The sequence below is a fragment of the Panulirus ornatus genome, chromosome 7, assembly GCF_036320965.1.
Source record: "Panulirus ornatus isolate Po-2019 chromosome 7, ASM3632096v1, whole genome shotgun sequence".
In the NCBI taxonomy this organism is placed as follows: domain Eukaryota; kingdom Metazoa; phylum Arthropoda; class Malacostraca; order Decapoda; family Palinuridae; genus Panulirus; species Panulirus ornatus.
This window is the reverse complement of record NC_092230.1, coordinates 4,080,297-4,100,084: the sequence shown is the minus strand read 5'-3', so window position 1 is coordinate 4,100,084 and position 19,788 is coordinate 4,080,297. Positions and strand designations below refer to the sequence as shown.

Sequence of the window (19,788 nt, the reverse complement as noted above, 5' to 3'; positions counted from 1 at the left end):
ACACTCCTCCAATTCAAAATACCTTAGGATTAAATCCCTTCTACGTGTCTACCTAACTGCTCCCAAATCGGAATTGTAATGGGATTTATAAATATCTCTTCGAGAGATGTTTCCATTACTGGCAACAGTTCCCCCACACACACAATGGGGTTACTGAGGCATGGAAGGACCACCTGCTGTCGCTTGGGATCTTGTGTGATGTGAATAACAGTTTAATTTCCCGGCGTGGTAATGTGGGTCCACTCGAAGTGCCGACTTCGAAGCTTTGATCTTAAGAAAGCAAGTTTGTGTTCCTCTCAAAATTCTTAAGAGACCCTTTTTCTTTGTTATTATTCGTTACATTATCATGATTATCATATTTATTTTCGTTATTGTTGAGTTTTACCAACGTAAGGACATGTTTGTATTTACTAGTAGGTTTCATTTTTGTCTTCGTTACTCCTTCACCCAACGTTACTTAAAGATCTATATCTCACTTCAGATGCCTGATATCTCAAAAGCTGTCATTTCAGAGGTAGGTGGGACAGTGTGTTGATAGATGACAGAGGAATATTACTTTTAAAACTCCTTTCCTCCCGAACTCTGTCTTCGCCTGTGATCATATTCATCCACCTCTGAACATTTCGTCTTTCTGGTGAGGTTTCTTCGCTCGGTGGAAGCTCCCGAATTGTGGGTTAGACTAAGGTAGATTATATTGAAGGTTGTAGACACAGCCACGGTGATCTTTAGGTACACTAGAATGTCACGTAGTCTGAACACCACTCTTTTAAAGTCTCATTTGAACCAGCGAAAAGTTTGGGCACCTTTGAAATCATAGAATTCCTCTGATCTTTTTTCGTAAGTTTTCTTTCATAGAATTTATAAACTAACGTGATTGTTCTTGTATTGATTTTGGATTTTTTTCTTTACTTTTTGTAATCTAAATTGCTTTCTATTTCACCGTGCATAGGCTATACGATGTTAGAAATGTGCTTTGCCAACATTAAGTTGAGAAGGCACAGTTAATGTTAGTACCACGCACTTTACACGAGGAAAAGTAAATGCAGAATTACACTTAAAGTTGATAATTTTTTCTATCTTCACAGACTGTAAATCGGGACCACATCTATTGGAAATTGATGTCAAATTTCACTAACTTTTTTTTTCTTCGGCAAATTCAGGTGATATCTGTAGTCTTCCTCGTGAGGTGAGGTGGCTGTATTGGCTTCAGGTTTGTGAAAAGGTCGATTTTCTCACCATGTCGTCCATACACTCCACTGGGTATATGTACAGTGAGAGGGTATGTGGTATTAGAATTACCCTTGACACCTGAAGAAGGTGTTGGGACTACTTGTTTTCGTTTAGTGGAACTAGTGAAGTGATGCTGACAGCCTTAATGACCCCTGGCAGTAGCTGATAGCCCTAAAGACCAATTGACCAACCAGTCGGCCATTGGTCTACTCGTACAAAGAATTTTATAGTTTGCGTTCAATTGTCTTCATCAATGCTTATAGAGTTGGTGATCCCTTCGCTAGCCTTTATTAACGAAGCCATAAAGGTTCTGAATACCTTCTTTCGCTCCTCCGTCTTATCTACGCGTGTTACATGGATGACATCGCCTACTCTATAAATCCAAAATCTCCTCCCAGCACCGGTGCTGAATTCTCACACAAGCCCCTCTCGATATTCCCACACTATCTGCCCTCCGGTTCTGTGCAGTTTAGGTGACCTGATTTATTATGAAATGTTGCCTCGGGTTGATATTGACTGAATATAACCTGTTGGCAACGCGTGTCCCCCCAGCTGTCGAACATGTTCTCACACACAGATACTGAGTCATGTATCAGAACACGTAGGGTATTTTGTCCTTACTCCTTCCTGAGATGATGTTTAGTGTTTAGTGGAGCGTATCCTGCCCTGACTGTCTCCAGAGTTCGTGTGTCCCCGCCAGGGAAGTCACCATAGTCCGCTTATCACAATTGAGAAACGCCTCATTTGCGGTTACTAGTTTTGTGTTTCCGGCATTGATATGTTGCAGACAGTATCATAAACAGCTTCGAAGAGATCCAATGGTTTGTTGCTGTTTGATTTCCTTTGGATTTGAATCGAATGCGACTATATATCGGATTGGAGATTAAACAGTCTATTACTGGCTTTAGGTGTAGAGTAAATGCTAATGAGTAAGACAAGGAAGTGGTGTTCGCGGAGGCTCTGTGTACCTTCTTATGATTGGTGTGGGAGATGAATGTGTAGAATCATGAGGCGAGTGCTTGGCTACATGTATTTTCCAAGGTACGCATTCGCTATATGGGAAATGTCTTGTCCCTTTAGAAGTGCCGCGCTCCCGTGAGGACCAGATATCCGTGTACAAAAAAAATAATTGTATTTATATTAGAATGTAAACAGATCCGTCTCAAAACGCGCGTTTCTGGGAAGACAATAGAACCATGTCCTTTCCCCCAAAAATATGGGGGTCTGGCTTGACAGCAGATTGCATTGATTCACAGAGAGCCGCGTATCTAAATTCCTTTTCAAAATGCGATCGAGGGACGACTCTGCCCGCAATAAAGAGGATCTGAAACGGAGTTAGGATATAATGCGACTTTGTCACATCATGGGAATCCACGGAATAGAATATCATGTATGAGACGCGCACGAAGCTTTAGTCTCTTACCTGAGGAAAGTGGATTATAGGGGATGAGATGATGGTGGTGAGGTGGTTACTGTACTTTTGTGCCAAGTGTGAAAGGAAAGATAATGGTTCGAAATACGCACACCACACAAAGAAAATGGGGTCTGGACTTTAACTGAACCAAGTGACGGTAAATAAGTATCTGACCACTTTTTGTGCGAAGCATTATGACACCGCGGGCGAAGAATGTTGAGAAATACCTATTGGTCTGGCCTCCTGCTTCGTTTCCGTTTTCATGATAGTCATATATCGATTTCTTGTGATGTTTCCCAGTTATCTACCATGAGAAATGTTGCTGATTTATTATTTTCGATGGAAATAGCCATTAAATGTAGCTACCATGAGGATTAGGATGTTTCTTTTATTAACACCAACCATCTCTACTGAGCCAACACGAGTCGTATTGATCAATTTGAATTTTATCGTATCCATCCGCGAAGATACTTATTTTGCCGTGTGTACATAGTGATGTATATTTTAGATATATTACTATTATGAATATTTCCCTCTGAATGATAGGCTCCAATTCTTTTTTTTCCCTCATAAACGAAAAGGATAAAAAAGAAATCTGTTATTGACAAGTGAGATGACACATTCTATCGGGAATTCCGTCAAGCCATACTCTATAGCCGCTGGAGATGACTGGAATCTATTCTTCTTCATCCCATAGACTTTACGACTTTAAACCTCTCCTAACGTGGCATTAAACCCTGTTGCTTAGGGTTGGCTTTGAGCTATTCCCAAAGCAGCTTGGAGTCTCGCGTAATATATATATTCCTGCTTGCCATTCAGAGCGTGGACGCCTTTTTGCGACAGCGGCGGAGGCGGAGGTGGTAATGTGGCTATTGTGGTTGAATACCCATCCTGAAGCCTTTGTTCCGTTTCACGCATACGATGCAAAGACGAGAGGCACCGGAGAGTGGGTATCTGTGGCACCTCTGTGTATTAACATACTCGCGCGAGGATGTCTTCTGGTTCTCATATTGACTTCCCTGTGGTTCATGGATTAACTTGTTACCATACCATTATTGAAATAGAACAATATATGTACGATTCCAGGGGGATTAATCTGTAAATGTGATGATCATTAATCTGTAAATAATGTGATTATTAATCACATCCACGTCCCTCAGTAACCCCACACACTCATGTCACTCGGGGCCACACGTCCCTCGGTAACCACACACACCCACGTCACTCGGGGCCACACGTCATCCAACATCATGTTCACTCAACTTCTGATCATCCATTTAATCCACTTCATCACAACTGGCTCCGCTGGTTTTAGCAAACAAGTCGTTAATCTCTTGAGACTATTCGAAATGGCTTTCAGTTTGCTCAGTACGTCTGATGAGTCTTGTCTCGTTGACCTGTTCCCTTCGAGAGCGGATAACAGGTTCGGTTTTCTCTGAGAGTAAAACGAAATTGGATTCTTAATATCGTGCATCTATATCTCTCTCTTTTTTCCTTTTGGGGAATTTATAGAAACTGTTTAACTATAGGTTTCCTATAATTACTTAGACGTGAGATGTCCATATCCTTGAACCACTTTCATATATCTATAGAAGTCTTTAAGTGGTATTTTCCTTCCAGTGGAATATATATATATAAATGGATCGTTACGCCTTTCCTTACCTAAGGCACTTTTAAGGAATGCCTCTCTTCCTTTTCCTGTCATTCCCGTCAAGGTTAGATAACTAAGTATGGGACTCCAACCAGATGATACTAAAACACGCACGCACACACACACACACAGACACACACACACACACACATATATATATATATATATATATATATATATATATATATATATATATATATATATATGTCCCACTCAGCTTATCATTATTGGCTTAGTAACTAAATTTGTCATTGATTTTGGTGATTGACTAAGTTGTTCTAACACAGACACGCACATGATCCTCTCACAACCAAGACCTCTCTCTCTCTCTCCCTCCATCACCACTCATTTGATCAGTCCTCCTCACACACCCAAAAAGAAAACCACTTGTCTTCAAAGCATCTAATTTTCAACACATTCTCTGTCTTCCACACGTTTGTCATAACACCGTCGGGACTATTGTGCCGTCAAACATACCCCAACATTACACTAACAGATATCGACCTCTCTCTCTCTCTCTCCAACACGAGGACCTTTGTGTCTTTCGCCCAACGTATGGCTCGCTCCAGCTCCCGTGGTGCCATCCGCTTTCGTAGCTTCTTCAAGGTATCTAAACCAATGCACTTCTTCCAAGTTCCCTGCGCTCGGACGCGCACTCCAGATGACCTGTATCATTCCATTCGACACACAAGCTTCGCCCCGTTTGTGTTATTACCCAGTTAATGTACTGGACAACTTCATGTAGGAGATTTTAAAGTCTTCTACACGATCGTCTGCGAGAAGAGTGGAATGGGAAATTGATGTGGGTTAGAACAGGCAGAGTGTGAACAGCATATTCACATGGCTAAACATTTAGTTCACTACGGGAAGTGAGGGTTAGCAGATGTTAAAGAGTTGGTCTTTATTTTGCCGCCTCAGTGATCAGTTTCTGCGTCTGGTGACTGGCGAAGACATCGAGGACTTGGAAGGTCCCCACACAGACAGGGCAACATGAACTGAAATTTATCGAAGTTCGAAAACATTGGGAAAAAAAACTCCTTGCAGATGAATGTCATGTTCTACAAAAGCTTTCGTTTGTTGAAGATGAAACTTGACAAAAATCATGATAAATACATGGCAGTTAAGGATACCTACTTAGCATAAATCATGAGATCGGTAGAAGAACTGGTCATGGAGATGAAAACATACAAAAAAAGATTCAGAATGGTTCTCTTGCTGCCACACCTGACGTTCTTATACACAGCAATACATTAGACGGTGTGTGTGACATGGACTGAGGAAAGGCTTGGGAACACACACACACACACCTTAAGGAGTCGTTTACTCCCTCTGTCTCTAACTAACCTGAGAGAACGTGGACAAATGGACCTTAATGGTAATATAAAGAGAGAGAGAGAGAGAGAGAGAGAGAGGTTACCATCGTATACATCACTGCCTTTTGAGTATCTGATTAAACTTCATGAAGTCAGTCTACTTCAATCCAGGACAGTTAGATGAGGTGGCGCCTGAACTACCCCAAATATATCTTGATCCTGGGGCTCTTCACGTCCTGTGGTCTGACAGCGGTAAGGCATTTACTGCACAGGTAATACATGTGATGTCATTATCATAGCCGGAGTTTGTCTTGGTGGATGGGCGTCCCCGACACCTCCAGTGGTGTTAACTTGAGGGCAGAATTGATGGTCTGGATGGGTGATAATACACCTCGTCTGTGGTGTTGGGTCTGGAGTCTGGACGATGGATGACATTCACGCACAGGTCAATTATAATCCCCCACCTCACCAGGGCTCTGGCAGGGTGTAAAGTAACCACGAACTGTAAGTTGAATTTCTCTCTAAATTAGGAACTGTGGATGGTGGACTTGGAATTAGACAAGGAGGCATTACCTAAGACACAAGAACCCCCACCTGAAGTACTGAAAGACACGTTCGAATCCCAGTATCTCATAGAATGATTGGAAGTGATGTGCCAGACATTCCCACACAATTGGATAAATCATCATTATGGTATGAACTGATACGTAGATTATTGCAACTAACAGTCGTAATCTTTTAACTGATTTGCTATTAGTTCATCCAGTTTGTCATGTGATTTAAACAAGATCTAAACAGACAAGATCAAGTGGTACTTGTAATACATAATTCTTCATATAGATCCCAACTTGTGCTGAGTGGGATGTCAAACAGGCATGACCACTGACAGATGAACCACCCTATGTACAGCAATAGACAGACTAAATCTGCAACTCCAGTTGGAGAAGATGCTCCTCACTCGTTAACAAGAGTCAACGAGGACACAGCAAATCCTTGATGTTACTGAGAGGGTGACATACTCTCAATACACTGACCAAGGGCATGTGAGGTGGCCGGGGTCAACCATGGAAAGCTCTGTGGGGCCTGGTTGTGGATAGGGAGCTGTGGTTTCGGTACATTTCACATGACAGCTAGAGAATGGATGTGAACAAATGACTCCTCTCCTCATCTGTCCCTAGCGCTGTATCTATAAGCGTGTTGTAGTTTCTGAACACACTCGTAATACACGTTCATCTGTCTTGTAAGACATCGTCTCCAGAAAGAACCACCACACAGGACAACAAAGTCTAGTTTTTTCAGCAACTACAGAAACAAAAGAAATGCAACTTCACAACTTCATCTCGTGAGCAACCAGCTGTACAAAAATCAAGAAATATTACGAGACTCCAATGTAGATTAATGAATTCAAACGTCAATAAGGAGACTTGGTAATATGACGTACAGGGAAAGGACAACCTGTACACTATCCAGAAGACTTCGCCCAACACCTACTAGAGAGCTCCATCAAACTACATGTCACCAAGAAGCACAACACTACCCTCACACGAGAGACGATTCTTAAATCTACAGCGAATGGATCTACTAGCGTCCCTCCCTTGAGTCAGCGAATGGATGTACTATCGTCCCTCCCTTCAGTCAGCGAATGGATCTACTAGCGTCCCTCCCTTCAGTCAGCGAATGGATGTACTATCGTCCCTCCCTTTGTGTCAGCGAATGGCTCTACTAGCGTCCCTTCCTTCAGTCAGCGAATAGATCTACTAGCGTCCCTCCCTTGAGTCAGCGAATGGATCTACTAGCGTCCCTCTCTTCAGTCAGCGAATGGCTCTACTAGCGTCCATCCCTTGGGTCAGCGAATAGATCTACTAGCGTCCCTCCCTTCAGTCAGCGAATGGCTCTACCAGCCTTCCTCCCTTTTAAGTTGGCGAACGGCCCTACTAGCGTCCCTATCATTACCCTTAATACATCGCTGCACAATTTGCTTCCCGTCTGTTGCAGCGCTGATACCACGCTCAACGGAGCACTGGTCGACAAGCATCCAGCCGAGTCCTGCGTTGTGCTGACGAACCCACGCAGCGTCCTTCTCCTCCTCCCCCACACACCCTCTTAAAAATCCCATGTCCTAGATACCGTTTTCATTTTTTCTCCTCCCAGAGTAGAAAGAAAACGCGAGGCCGCCCTGGGATAAAGACCCCCCCCTCCCAGACTCGTTGCTCTATAGGTTCTATTATTACATAGCTGGTTTCTCTTTGTTTACGATCAGTTACGCTAAGATTACATAGCCAGAACATAATTTCCATAGCCAGAACATAATTTCCATAGCCAGAACATAATTTCCATAGCCAGAACATAATTTCCATAGCCAGAACATGATTTCCATTGCCAGAACATAGATTTCCATAGCCAGAACATAGACGTATAAAGATAGAACATAGATCTACATAACTAGAACAGATTGACATAGCCAGAAAATATTTACATAGCCTGAACGTAGATTTGCATAACGACGACAGTTCGTTCTGGAACCAGCCTTTTGAATAAAGTCCTGTCATTTCCAGAGTTTCCAGTGCGTCACCTTGAGTGAGCTGGAAGCCAGAGAGAATGTGCGTTACGGCCAACCCAAAACAGAAACATGGACGCTTATAACCTTTGGGTGCAAAAGAACCAGTCAGTAAAGATTAGCATAATAAAGGCAAAAAAGGGAATAGAAAAGAATGGAAAAAAATGATAAATGGAAGAGGAAAATATGAGGGTTGGTGTGGAAAGTAGAGAGGGGCGGGAACTGGCTGGGTTAAGGGATAGAGATGGGAGGGAAAAGATTTAAGGGGGATGAGTGGAAGATATTAAGGATTTCTTGAGGGATGAATCAGTATCTTGCCTAAAATTGACTTTTATGTGATAGATGAGGAGATAAAGGAGAAATGAGACCTTTCATATCCTGTGAGAATGTTGAGAAGACTGGAAATGATGAGTTGGTAATGAATGGAGGTGAGGAGAATATGAGTGTTGGTTGTGTGAGGTGGATAGACTGTGGGAGTAGGATGTGGGGTGGAGGCGAGGCATGGGTAGGGAGAGACACGAGGCGAAGCATGGGTTTGGAGTGACACGAGGCGAGGCATGGGTAGGAAGTGACACGAGGCGAGGCATGGGTAGGAAGCGACATTAGGCGTGGCATGGGTAGGGAGTGACACGAGGCGAGGCATGGGTAGGAATAAACATTAGGCGAGGCATGGGTAGGGAGTGACACGAGGCGAGGCATGGGTAGGGAGTGACACTAGGCGAGGCATGGGTAGGAAGTGACATTAGGCGAAGCATGGGTTTGGAGTGACACGAGGCGAGGCATGGGTAGGGAGTGACACTAGGCGAGGCATGGGTAGGGAGTGACACTAGGCGAGGCATGGGTAGGGAGTGACACTAGGCGAGGCATGGGTAGGGAGTGACACGAGGCGAGGCATGGGTAGGAAGTGACACGAGGCGAGGCATGGGTAGTGAGTGACACCAGGCGAGGCATGGGTAGGAAGTGACACGAGGCGAGGCATGGGTAGGAAGCGACATTAGGCGAGGCATGGGTAGGAAGTGACACTAGGCGAGGCATGGGTAGGAAGTGACATTAGGCGAAGCATGGGTAGGGAGTGACACGAGGCGAGGCGTGGGTAGGGAGTGACACTAGGCGAGGCATGGGTAGGAAGTGACACTAGGCGAGGCATAGGGAGGCACTGACAAGTAAGGCATGGGTGAGGAATGACACCAAGTAGAGTGAGGGTAGAACTTCAAATGAGATATGCGTTGCAGAACGTTCGAAAGAAAAGCACACACACAGTGTAAAGATAATGGAGAATAGAGAGTGTAGAAAATACCTAGAAACAGAATAAGAGTTGAAATAATTGAAGAAGAGGTACAATAATATAGTAAATTTTTTCAGTATGACACACTATACGTTTCTGAAGAATGTGTGGAAACGGAGAATATTATTCGGGGATTCAGAACTGAATATGTTCAAAGGAATAGTAGACTCAAATATCATATGGATGCGAGCCATGGGCTATAGATAAGGCTATGCGGAGGAGGGTGGATGTGTTGTAAATGGAATGTTTGAGGACGATATGTGATGTGAGGTGGTTTGATCGAGTAAGCAATGAAAGGGGAAGAGATGTGTGGTAATAAAAAGTGTGTGGTTGAGAGAGCAGAAGAGGGTGTGTTGAAATGGTTTGGACACATGGAGAATGAGTAGGGAAAGATTGACAAAGGATATATGTGTCAGAGGTGAAGGGAACAAAGAGAAGCGGGAGACTAAATTGGAGATGGAAGGATGGAGTGAAAAAGATTTTGAGAGACTGGGGCCTAAGCACGCAGGAGGGTCAAAGACATGCACGGGATAGAGTGACTTGGAACGATATGGTATACTGGGGTCGACGTGCTTTCAATGGACTGAACCAGGATATGTGAGGAGTCCAGGGTAAACCACAGAAAGGTCTGTGGGGCCTGGATGTGCATAGGGAGCTGTGGTTTCTGTACATTACACGTGAGAGCTAGAGAATGGATGAGTGGATGTGTTCTTTCTTAGTCTATTTTTAGCGCTACCTCACTAATATAGGAAACTGCAATCGAGTATGAAAAAAGATCAACATATAATGGGCCACCAGGGGGACGAGGGCATTGGTTCGAATCCTGGTTTCGGCAGAGGTCCACTTGACACAGGGGTTTAAGGTTTTAGAAAGAGCAACTAGGGGAAAAAGAAGAGGGAGGAGGAGGCAAGAGGGAGGAGGAAGGAAGAGGGCGGAGGAAGGGAGAGGGAGGAGGAAGGGAGAGGGAGGAGGAAGGAAGAGGGAGGAGGAAGGAAGAGGGAGGAGGAAGGAAGAGGGAGGAGGAAGGAAGAGGGAGGAGGAAGGAAGAGGGAGGAGGAAGGAAGAGGGAGGCGGAAGGAAGAGGGAGGCGGAAGGAAGAGGGAGGCGGAAGGAAGAGGGAGGCGGAAGGAAGAGGGAGGCGGAAGGAAGAGGGAGGCGGAAGGAAGAGGGAGGCGGAAGGAAGAGGGAGGCGGAAGGAAGAGGGAGGCGGAAGGAAGAGGGAGGCGGAAGGAAGAGGGAGGCGGAAGGAAGAAGGAGGAGGAAGGAAGAAGGAGGAGGAAGGAAGAAGGAGGAGGAAGGAAGAAGAAGAAGGAGGAGGAAGGAAGGAGGAGGAAGGAAGGAAGGAAGGAGGAGGAAGGAAGGAAGGAGGAGGAAGGAAGGAAGGAGGAGGAGGAAGGAAGGAGGAGGAAGGAAAGAAGAAGAAGGAAGAAGGAGGAGGAAGGAAGAAGGAAGAGGAAGGAAGAAGTAAGAGGAAGGAAGAGGGAGGAGGAGGAGGAGGAGGAAGGAAGAGGAGAAGACATCTGAGAAGGGTGTTATGACATACTGAGAGGAAAGTTTTAAGGGCGTATATAAAAAAAAAAAAATATACACAAGATTCTATGATAATACTTTGAAAGAGTCGTCGGAGTTTGGGTTGAGGTGCAGTCGCCTCGGGGGAAGAGGGATGAGCCTTGGGAAACACAAAGGCGACTCGGGTAGGAAAAGAAAAAAAAAAAAAAGGGGTTTGAGCTAAAAGCACACAGTAAAATTTGTGATGAATATGGACGATGTGAAAGGAGGAGAGGGTTTAGGGGGAGGGGCAGAATATGCGAGGCGCGGGAGACGATGCGAGGGATAGATGGATGGATGGAGGGATAGATGGATGGAGAGATTGATGGATGGGGGGGATAGAGAGATGGAGGGATAGATGGATGGAGGGAATTGATGGATAGAGAGATGGAGGCATAGATGGATGGAAGGATTGGTGGATAGAAATGGACGGATAGATGGATGGATGAGAGAGAGAGAGAGAGAGAGAGAGAGAGAGAGAGAGAGAGAGAGAGAGAGAGAGAGAGAGAGATACTAGCCTTAACACAATTCACATTCAACTTTTTTTCCCCTATAACCAAAACTTTTCATTTTTTTCTCATGCCAACTTCATGTTGGACGCCAGATGATACCACGAGTGGCTGAGTATTTCTCTCCTTTTTTTCCCTGAAGGAACTACTTGAGAAATCCTAAGTGAAATATTCTATTGCACTGTGTTGAAAAGCAAAAGCTAAAAAAAAGAAAATGTAGAGAACTTCTCAGGTCCTCGTATGTTAACCGAGTAATTAACTATATCACAGTCTGTGCCTTCTCCACTCGCCACCACCTTGGCTAAGAACCTTGTGTCCACAATGCACTCCAGTTCGGGAGAGGCTGCCAAGTACGGCCTCGCTCGCTAGGAATAGCGATGTCTAATCAGAGTAACTCAGAGTCGACGAGGGTCGAGTTCATTTATGAAATGACTCGGTCCGTGAAGACATGGTTGTCATGGGCCAAGTATAACTAGACGGGGGTTTAGTCTCTCGCGTATCATTATGCAGAGGAGCCTGGCAAATGTCCAGACATGCATTAGTAAATGTTGGACTCGCTGTGTATATATATATATATATATATATATATATATATATATATATATATATATATATATATTTGGAAAGGATCACAATTTTTCGCGTGATCAAGATATTCCTACGAGTCCACGGGGGAAAATGAAACACGATAAGTTCCCAAGTGCACTTTCGTGTAATAATCACATCATCAGGGGAGACACGAGAGAAATATAACAGTCAGTTGATATACAACGAAGAGACGTAGCTAGGCCGCCATTGGATAGACATGTAATTGTCCAAGACAGACAACGAGCGTATGATATATAATGTATATATATATAGTATTTCGAATAGTTGTTTCCCATTATACAGTCCCTTAGCCTAGCGGTTAGCATGCCTGCCTCTTGCACAAGGGGTCCCAGGTTCGATCCTGGCTGTTGGAGGTTTGTATGTTCTATGAAGGTGCGCGTTCATATACACTTTATTCGTGTATATATATATATATATATATATATATATATATATATATATATATTAGAACTCTGACAACGTGCAGATACGCAGTAAGAATATACCTTCTACAAAACCGCATCATTATCATTAATACATGGAAAAAGGAGTCGAGATAGACTTGCTGCGAACCATCTCGCACTTCATGAGTGCTCATGGTTTCCCCACCTCCTCCTAATTGAAGCGCGGTCATGAAGCTGCGTAGAACCTCGTAAAAGGAAGTCGGCAAATTCTGATGCAAGGTGGCCGGGTGATGCAGCAGTTAACCGAGGTTATAACTGGAGGGCATAAAGGGGGTGTGTTCGCCATGGTAAATGAAAATGGGTCGTGGCGTCGTGTACTGAAACAGGACTGGTGGTTAGGAACACCTGCTTTGAGGGGAGAATTATCATGCATTCATGAATAAACGAAGGTGAGTTTTTAGTTTAAGTCCAATGAAAGGCATGCAAATGAGACTATTTGATATGAAGGTGTTCGGAGATGCAGCTGGAGGGATGTCTGATCACTCCTTGTTGGAAGGTGAGCGTGGAAGTTTGTGGTGACTTTAAGGAAGAGGAAATGAGAGGGGCGTGGGTAGTGAGATGTGAAAGTAACTGTGTAGAAAAGAGGCTCTTGTGCGGGGGACACTTAAGGTAGACTGGGTGTAGACTGGCGTGAGGTGAGAGTAAAATGGAACCAAGGGTGTGTAGTTTGTGGAGAATGGAAGGGGGTAATTAAGAGCGCATTCGATGTATGTGTGGCTGGACTGTGTTGCATGTGGATGGTTGTATGTGAGGAAAAGACAATTAGTATTGCGATGAAGATGTTTAGTTATTAGTGGAAGAAGAGAGGAATGTATGGATGTCACCCGTAAGGAAGGAAGGCGTGTGATTAGGATGTGTACAAGAGAAAGCGGTAGGAGGTCAAGAGGGTGTTTGCAGGGATTTTAAAAGAGAGAAAGTAAGAGACTGGCAATTTTTGGTACTTGTGCACCAGCTTAGAAGAAGGTGGATGCGAAGCAAGTGTTTAGGGAGCATCTGCGTGAGTGTCTGAAATGATTTATCTATAAGATGAAACGAAAACGGGAGTCAGATATGTATGAAAATATATGTAATGAGCAGTTGAGTGGTTATTGAATATGACGTTTTTCACTTCCTCCAAAGTTCTTATATATTTTCCCTCGTCTCTTATTTTTCACTTTTATTAATCACTCTATATTTGGATTAAGGCCCGGCCTTGATAGAAACTTTGGTCCGTGACTTGAACCTGATTAAGTGCAAATAATGGATAACAAAGACTCTTGAAAATTGGAAAGTTCTTCATTTTAAGAAATTTAAGGAGTACGATTTTTTTTTTCACTATAATGAAAATCAATACAACAATAGTTAAAGGTCGTTTGATATTACATTAACATTATAATTTGAGCAAAATCATACTTTTATGTGCTTGTGCCAATGTGATACAAGAGTAATACATTATGTAATGTATTGTAGATCAAGACTGAGAAGAATACAATGAAAAATAAGGTTCACGTAACAGTGAAGCCAAGACAATCATAACGAACGCATACACGTATATATATATATATATATATATATATATATATATATATATATATATATATATATATATATCGAAGAGATGAAGCTTCGTCTCTTCGATGTATATCAAGTGACTGTTATATTTCTCTTGTGTCTCCCCTGATGACGTGATTATTACACGAAAGTGCACTTGGGAATTTTTCGTGTTTCATTTTCCCCGTGGACTCATAGGAATATATATATATATATATATATATATATATATATATATATATATATATATATATATATATATATATGAGACGGAGAGATTAGCGAACAACTACTCCCAGATACAAAAGTAGGGGACTCGTAATCTTATTTTTCCTCCCACTTAATTGATAAATGACATTTACCATAAACATTACAAACGAGTTAGCCTAATCAGATAATAATGAGGCGGAGACCGACCTGTACAAATGCCATGTATAACTGGGTTGTCAGAAAACTAATTTATGAAATGGATTTATTGCTGTACCTTGCCTTATGTGTCTGCTCCAAGACCCTGTACCATCTTCTATGGTGCTCCCGCAGCGCCGGGCAAGCCAGCCACGTTCACCAGTTGGGACCACAGGTCGTAAAGTGTAGTAGTGATGTAAGTGTGTGTGTGTGTGTAAGTGAGGTAAGAGTGGGGCCATTGAGAAATAAGTGATCACTGTGTTCATTGTGATAGTTGCCATGTAGGCTTGAAGAATTTTAAGATACGTTTAATCGTTGTTTGTAATATAGGAATGAACGGTGTCTAGGGCGAGAATTAATACCTCGTTTATGTCTGGGGAGTGTCGTTTCACATGGTTGTATATCTAGTGGGGTGTTGAGGGGAAGTTGTTTAGCATTCTCCTGGTTCTTTCGATTTGTATATGTTTAATCTCTCTTGTTTTTTGAGAAGAGGATGACCAAAGAGAATAGGTCACTGTATTATATATGTATGAATGGCATAATTGGATTATGGATTATGTGAAAGGCGAGTGAAAGAGACTTTTGGATGTAAACGAGCTGAGAAGGGCAGCTGATGGGATGTTTGATCACTCCCACCTTGTGGAGGGGAAGGTAAAGACTTGGAGAGGTATTTGGCAAAGAGGAAGCGATGGGAGGTATTTAGGGAAGCAGTGATGGCGTGTGCAAGAAATGGACGTGATGTGCGAAAGGTGGGCAGATTAGAAAGGGGAAGTGAGTGGTGGGATGAAGAAGTAAAGTTGCTTGTGAAAGAGAAAACTGAGGATTTTGGGCGATGCAAATGATGGAGAATATATAAGAAAAAGCGGGAGGAGGTCAAGAGGACGATGAAGGGTTTGAAAAAGAGGGCTAATGAGGGCTGGGTTGAGCGAGTATCGGTAAAGTTTAGGGAGAATAAGAACGTGTTTTGGAAGGAGATGAATTATATGAAAAACGCAAGAGAACAAGTGGGAACTTCCGTGAAGGGGGCAGTAGGGGAAGTAATAACAAGTAGTGATGAAGTGAGGAGATGGAATGAGTATTTTGAAGGACTGTTGAATGTGTTTGATGATAGAGTGACAGATGTAGGGTATTTAGGTCGAGGTGGTATGTAAAGTGAGTCATAGAGTGGGGTTTGGTGAGGAGAGAAGAGGTGGTGAAAGCTTGCGTAAGTTTCCATAAGGGAAGAAAGAAAGATGCTGGAAGCGGTGAAAAGATTTGTGGTGTATTAGTAGGGAGAAGAGTGAACGGTACCAAGTGAAGATTGGGCTTCGTTAAGGGTGTGTGATGTCATCATGATTAATTTGTTTATGGATGGGGTAGTGAGAGAGGTAAGTGCAAGAGTTTTGGAGGGGCGAGTGTGCCATCTGTGAAGGATGAGGGGGACTGAGAAGTGAATCGGTTGTTGTTTGCTGATGATACAGCAAACGACAGCTAGAGAATGGAAGAGGATGCTGGCACTTGATTTTAGTCTGTTCCTGGCGCTCCCTCGCTAAAGTAGGAAGCTGCAATCAAGTATTTTTTTCTCTCTCTCTCTCTCTCTCTCTCTCTCTCTCTCTCTCTCTCTCTCTCTCTCTCTCTCTCTCTCTCTCTCTCTCTCCAGCACGAACAGTATCATCTTCAATTAAAATTTTCCAAAAGTGTAGAATGTTATTATGTCTGCCCAGAGTTAGAGGGGGCGGGCGGAGGTCCCTTTCCACCTTGTCCCATTAGAAGTCTTGCCTGGACGAGGTAGCAAAAGAATTATCTTCACATTTTCCGTTCTTAAGATCATTGTAAAACTTGTGTTATTTATCCAGGACCTGAGCAGCGTGGGTGAGATCACAACTGAGCATGGGATTAAATCTTCTTTAATGGTCAAACTTGGTTTACAATTGTACTGTGGTTTCCAATGGAATGTTCCTTTTTTTTTCCTTTTTTTTCTCTGTATTTAGTTTTTTTCTTTTGCTTCAAGGTTGAACAATTGCCCATTGATTGGGTAAAGATCTGTGATGTATGAATACTATCAAGGTCTTTACCGAAGTGTGTGTGTGTGTGTGTGTGTGTGTGTGTGTGTGTGTGTGTGTGTGTAATATTTTTGATATATCTGGACACTGTTTTCTATTTTACGTCAAATCTACAGAAGACTCGAGACAAAGAAAATCACAAGTGTTATTGGGAAGCAATATTAGGAGAACATGAGGGTCATATACACATGAGAAAGTCTAATGATTTTATTATTGTGAATGATTGGATTTTTCTATCACCCCCTCTACTGAGTGTTCTTTCCCTCTCTACTACATTTTCCATCCACCCAGTGGTGGTGTTCCTCCATCTGTACTACGTTTTCCATCCACCCAGAGTGTTCCTTTCCTCTGTTCTACATTTCCCTCCCTCCCTGCGAGTGTTCCCTCCCCTGTACATGCCTACATTTCCCTCCCTCCCTGCGAGTGTTCCTCCCCCTATACATGCCTACATTTCCCTCCCTCCCTTTGAGTGTTCCCTCCCCTGTACATGACTACATCAGTCATTCTTCTCCTATTGCAGGGATCCAGGGAGGTCTGCCCCAGGTGTCGTACGTGAAGGCCATCGATGTGTGGATGGGCGCTTGCACAGGTGAGTCTCCTGTCAGCCAGTGCCTTCGAAAAGGATTATTGAGATGTGTATAGATCATGGACACTATCCACACACACACACACACACACACACACAGACACTAGAGGCACTGAACCACTGGACACTCGCCCAGACAAGTGTGGTCTGTGAGGATCTGTTAAATCAAAAGGCAAATGAATGCCTTCCTACAGAGGAGCAATTACGTAAGTGAAAGAGAGGTGATGTGTAAAATACCTCATATATATATATATATATATATATATATATATATATATATATATATATATATATATATAATGTTCAGGAACACTTATAAACTGACATAGAAGAATTTTCAGTTTTCAGAAGGCTTTACTAGGAGGCAATAGCCTAGGGAAGTCCCTTCAAAGAACCATATTGTCAGGTGGGTTTATATCCGAGGGCTCGGGTCTAAACTGATGACTCCCGTAGTCCACTATGTTGGCAGCCAAGATGGATGTACGTTGGCAGTTTGCTCCCCTACGCCTCGCGCTGTGTAGTCAAACAGCTCTGTAGTTCTGGGAAAGGCCACTGCTCTACAAGCATTCTTACAACACTGTTGTTGTCAGTCGCATTTTTGTAGGGTGAGGCCTGGAAGCCTCGAGTGTTGTTTGGTATGTCATTTTCCAAAGGAACTTTGTCCACTTGTGTGGTGAAAAGATACAGTGGATTTTTTTCTTTTTTGAACGTTCGACCGCAGGATGGAGTGTGCGTTGCCAAACTGTGGCATTTAAGATTGGGTTGGCATTTAAGGTAGGGTAGCATTTAAGGTTGGAGGTGGCATTTAATGTTGGAGGTGGCTTTTAAGGTTGGGTTTGGCTTTTAAGGTTCGGGGTGGCATTTAAGGTTTGGGGTAGCATTTAAGGTTTGGGGTGGCATTTAAGGTTTGGGGTGGCATTTAAGGTTCGGGGTGGCATTTAAGGTTCGGGGTGGCATTTAAGGTTCGGGGTGGCATTTAAGGTTGGAGTGGCATTTGAGGTTAGAGGTGGCATGTAAGGTTAGAGGTGGCATGTAAGGTTGGAGGTGGCATTTAAGGTTAGAGGTGGCATTTAAGGTTCGGGATGGCCTTTAAGGTTCAGGGTGGCATTTAAGGTTCGGGGTGGCATTTAAGTTTGGACTGGCATTTAAGGTGTGGTAGCATTTACCACTGGCCCCCCAGAGTAGTGCTGTGCTTGGGCTAACAAACACTTTCCCCTCGGCATTAGTTCTTGCGGGACTTTATCAACTAACAATGTGCGCTTTGAATTCCACGATATTCAGGTACGTTCCCTGCAGCCGCCAGGGTTTTCGCCTGTGTTTAATATAAGGACCTAACCTAACCACCCACCCACCCTCTCTCTTCCTCTCCTCCTCCTCCTCCCTCACCACCAGCAGCGGCAGCCTCGAGCCAGTCCGTACTGGGAAGCTAATACGGTGCTGGGATATATAGTATTGCTCCAGGAGAGAGAGAGAGAGAGAGAGAGAGAGAGAGAGAGAGAGAGAGAGAGAGAGAGAGAGAGAGAGACGCTCTTCTTTTTCCCTTCCAGTTCCTCAACTTTAGGCAACATTTATTGATAATCTCGACCTCCACATTGGGGCTCTTCTTTCACATATTTCTCTCTCGTTTCTTCCCCTCCCTCCCCCTTCCCTAAAGTCTCTCAAAACGTGTCATGTCTTTTTTCGATAGAAAGGAGGAGAAACGCTCTCGAAATACAATATTTTTTTTTATTACTTTTTTTTTCTTGTCTATTTTCTTGCATGCAGTTCATAGTCTTAGCTCGATCCGCTTTAGGTTGGGATTGGTCAGTGGAGTGTAAGCTGTTTTCCAATCATTATTCCGGTCCTCCTCGTATTTCGCAATCCAATCGACAATACGAGTGAGTATATAATGCCCAGGCAACGTACTCTACACTTGCGTTGCTGACAAGGGACGTTTTGTTGTGAGAAAAATGTCCGAGATGCTTTGTATCATTCGTGTTGGCTGTTAGAGACTCGTGGGGTAATTAAGTGGCAATACTTCTCGCTCCCGTTGCCACCGTTGACACTCGGCAACGGACTGTGTGTCCAGGCCCTTACCTGGACAGCCCTCTGTAGCTGGAGGCAGTACGAGAGTCTCGTTATGCGTCTCGTGAGTAAAAAAGAAAAAGGTAATATTGTGGTGTGGGTTTTTAATGTGTGTGGCCGTCCACTCGGTTGGACCCCGCGTCTGGCTGGCTTCCTCCTACGACTTGCAATGTGTGTGTGTATTGTGGCTACATAGATGTAGCTGTTGTATATATAAAACAGAAAAACACACAGAGGACGACTGAGATGCTGGTCTCTCTCTCTCTCTCTCTCTCTCTCTCTCTCTCTCTCTCTCTCTCTCTCTCTCTCTCTCTCTCTCTCGCTGCCTGACGGGGCGATGGTCTCTCACTCTCTCTCTCTTTCTATCTCTGCCCGACGGAGGTCGAACGAAACGAATATAAGAGCGGGTGGTTTGAGCGCCCGGAGCATGTCTTCCCTCCCTCAACTCGTCCATTTAATCACTGCGTTGTTATCGTACCCCTTGCGGCTAACGCATCAGTTTCATGTGGAATAAAAAAAAAAAGAAGAAATTCCTGCTCGTTAGAATACACAGTGGAGATCTGCATATCTTTCCCGCGTGTTTCTTTGCTTCAGTGGAGTAT

The 19,788-nt window shown here is 43.6% G+C and overlaps 1 protein-coding gene across 2 annotated transcripts in view; it reads left to right on the top strand.

The window, feature by feature from the left end:
• Positions 1 to 19,788, top strand: part of LOC139749377 (glycine receptor subunit alpha-2-like) — a 231,530-nt gene that overhangs the window by 171,547 nt on the left and 40,195 nt on the right. For both annotated transcript variants that reach the window (XM_071663162.1, XM_071663161.1), the window contains exon 9: positions 17,057 to 17,125. In XM_071663162.1, coding sequence (XP_071519263.1) covers positions 17,057 to 17,125 — 69 coding nt within the window. The remainder of the gene's footprint in view (positions 1 to 17,056; positions 17,126 to 19,788) is intronic.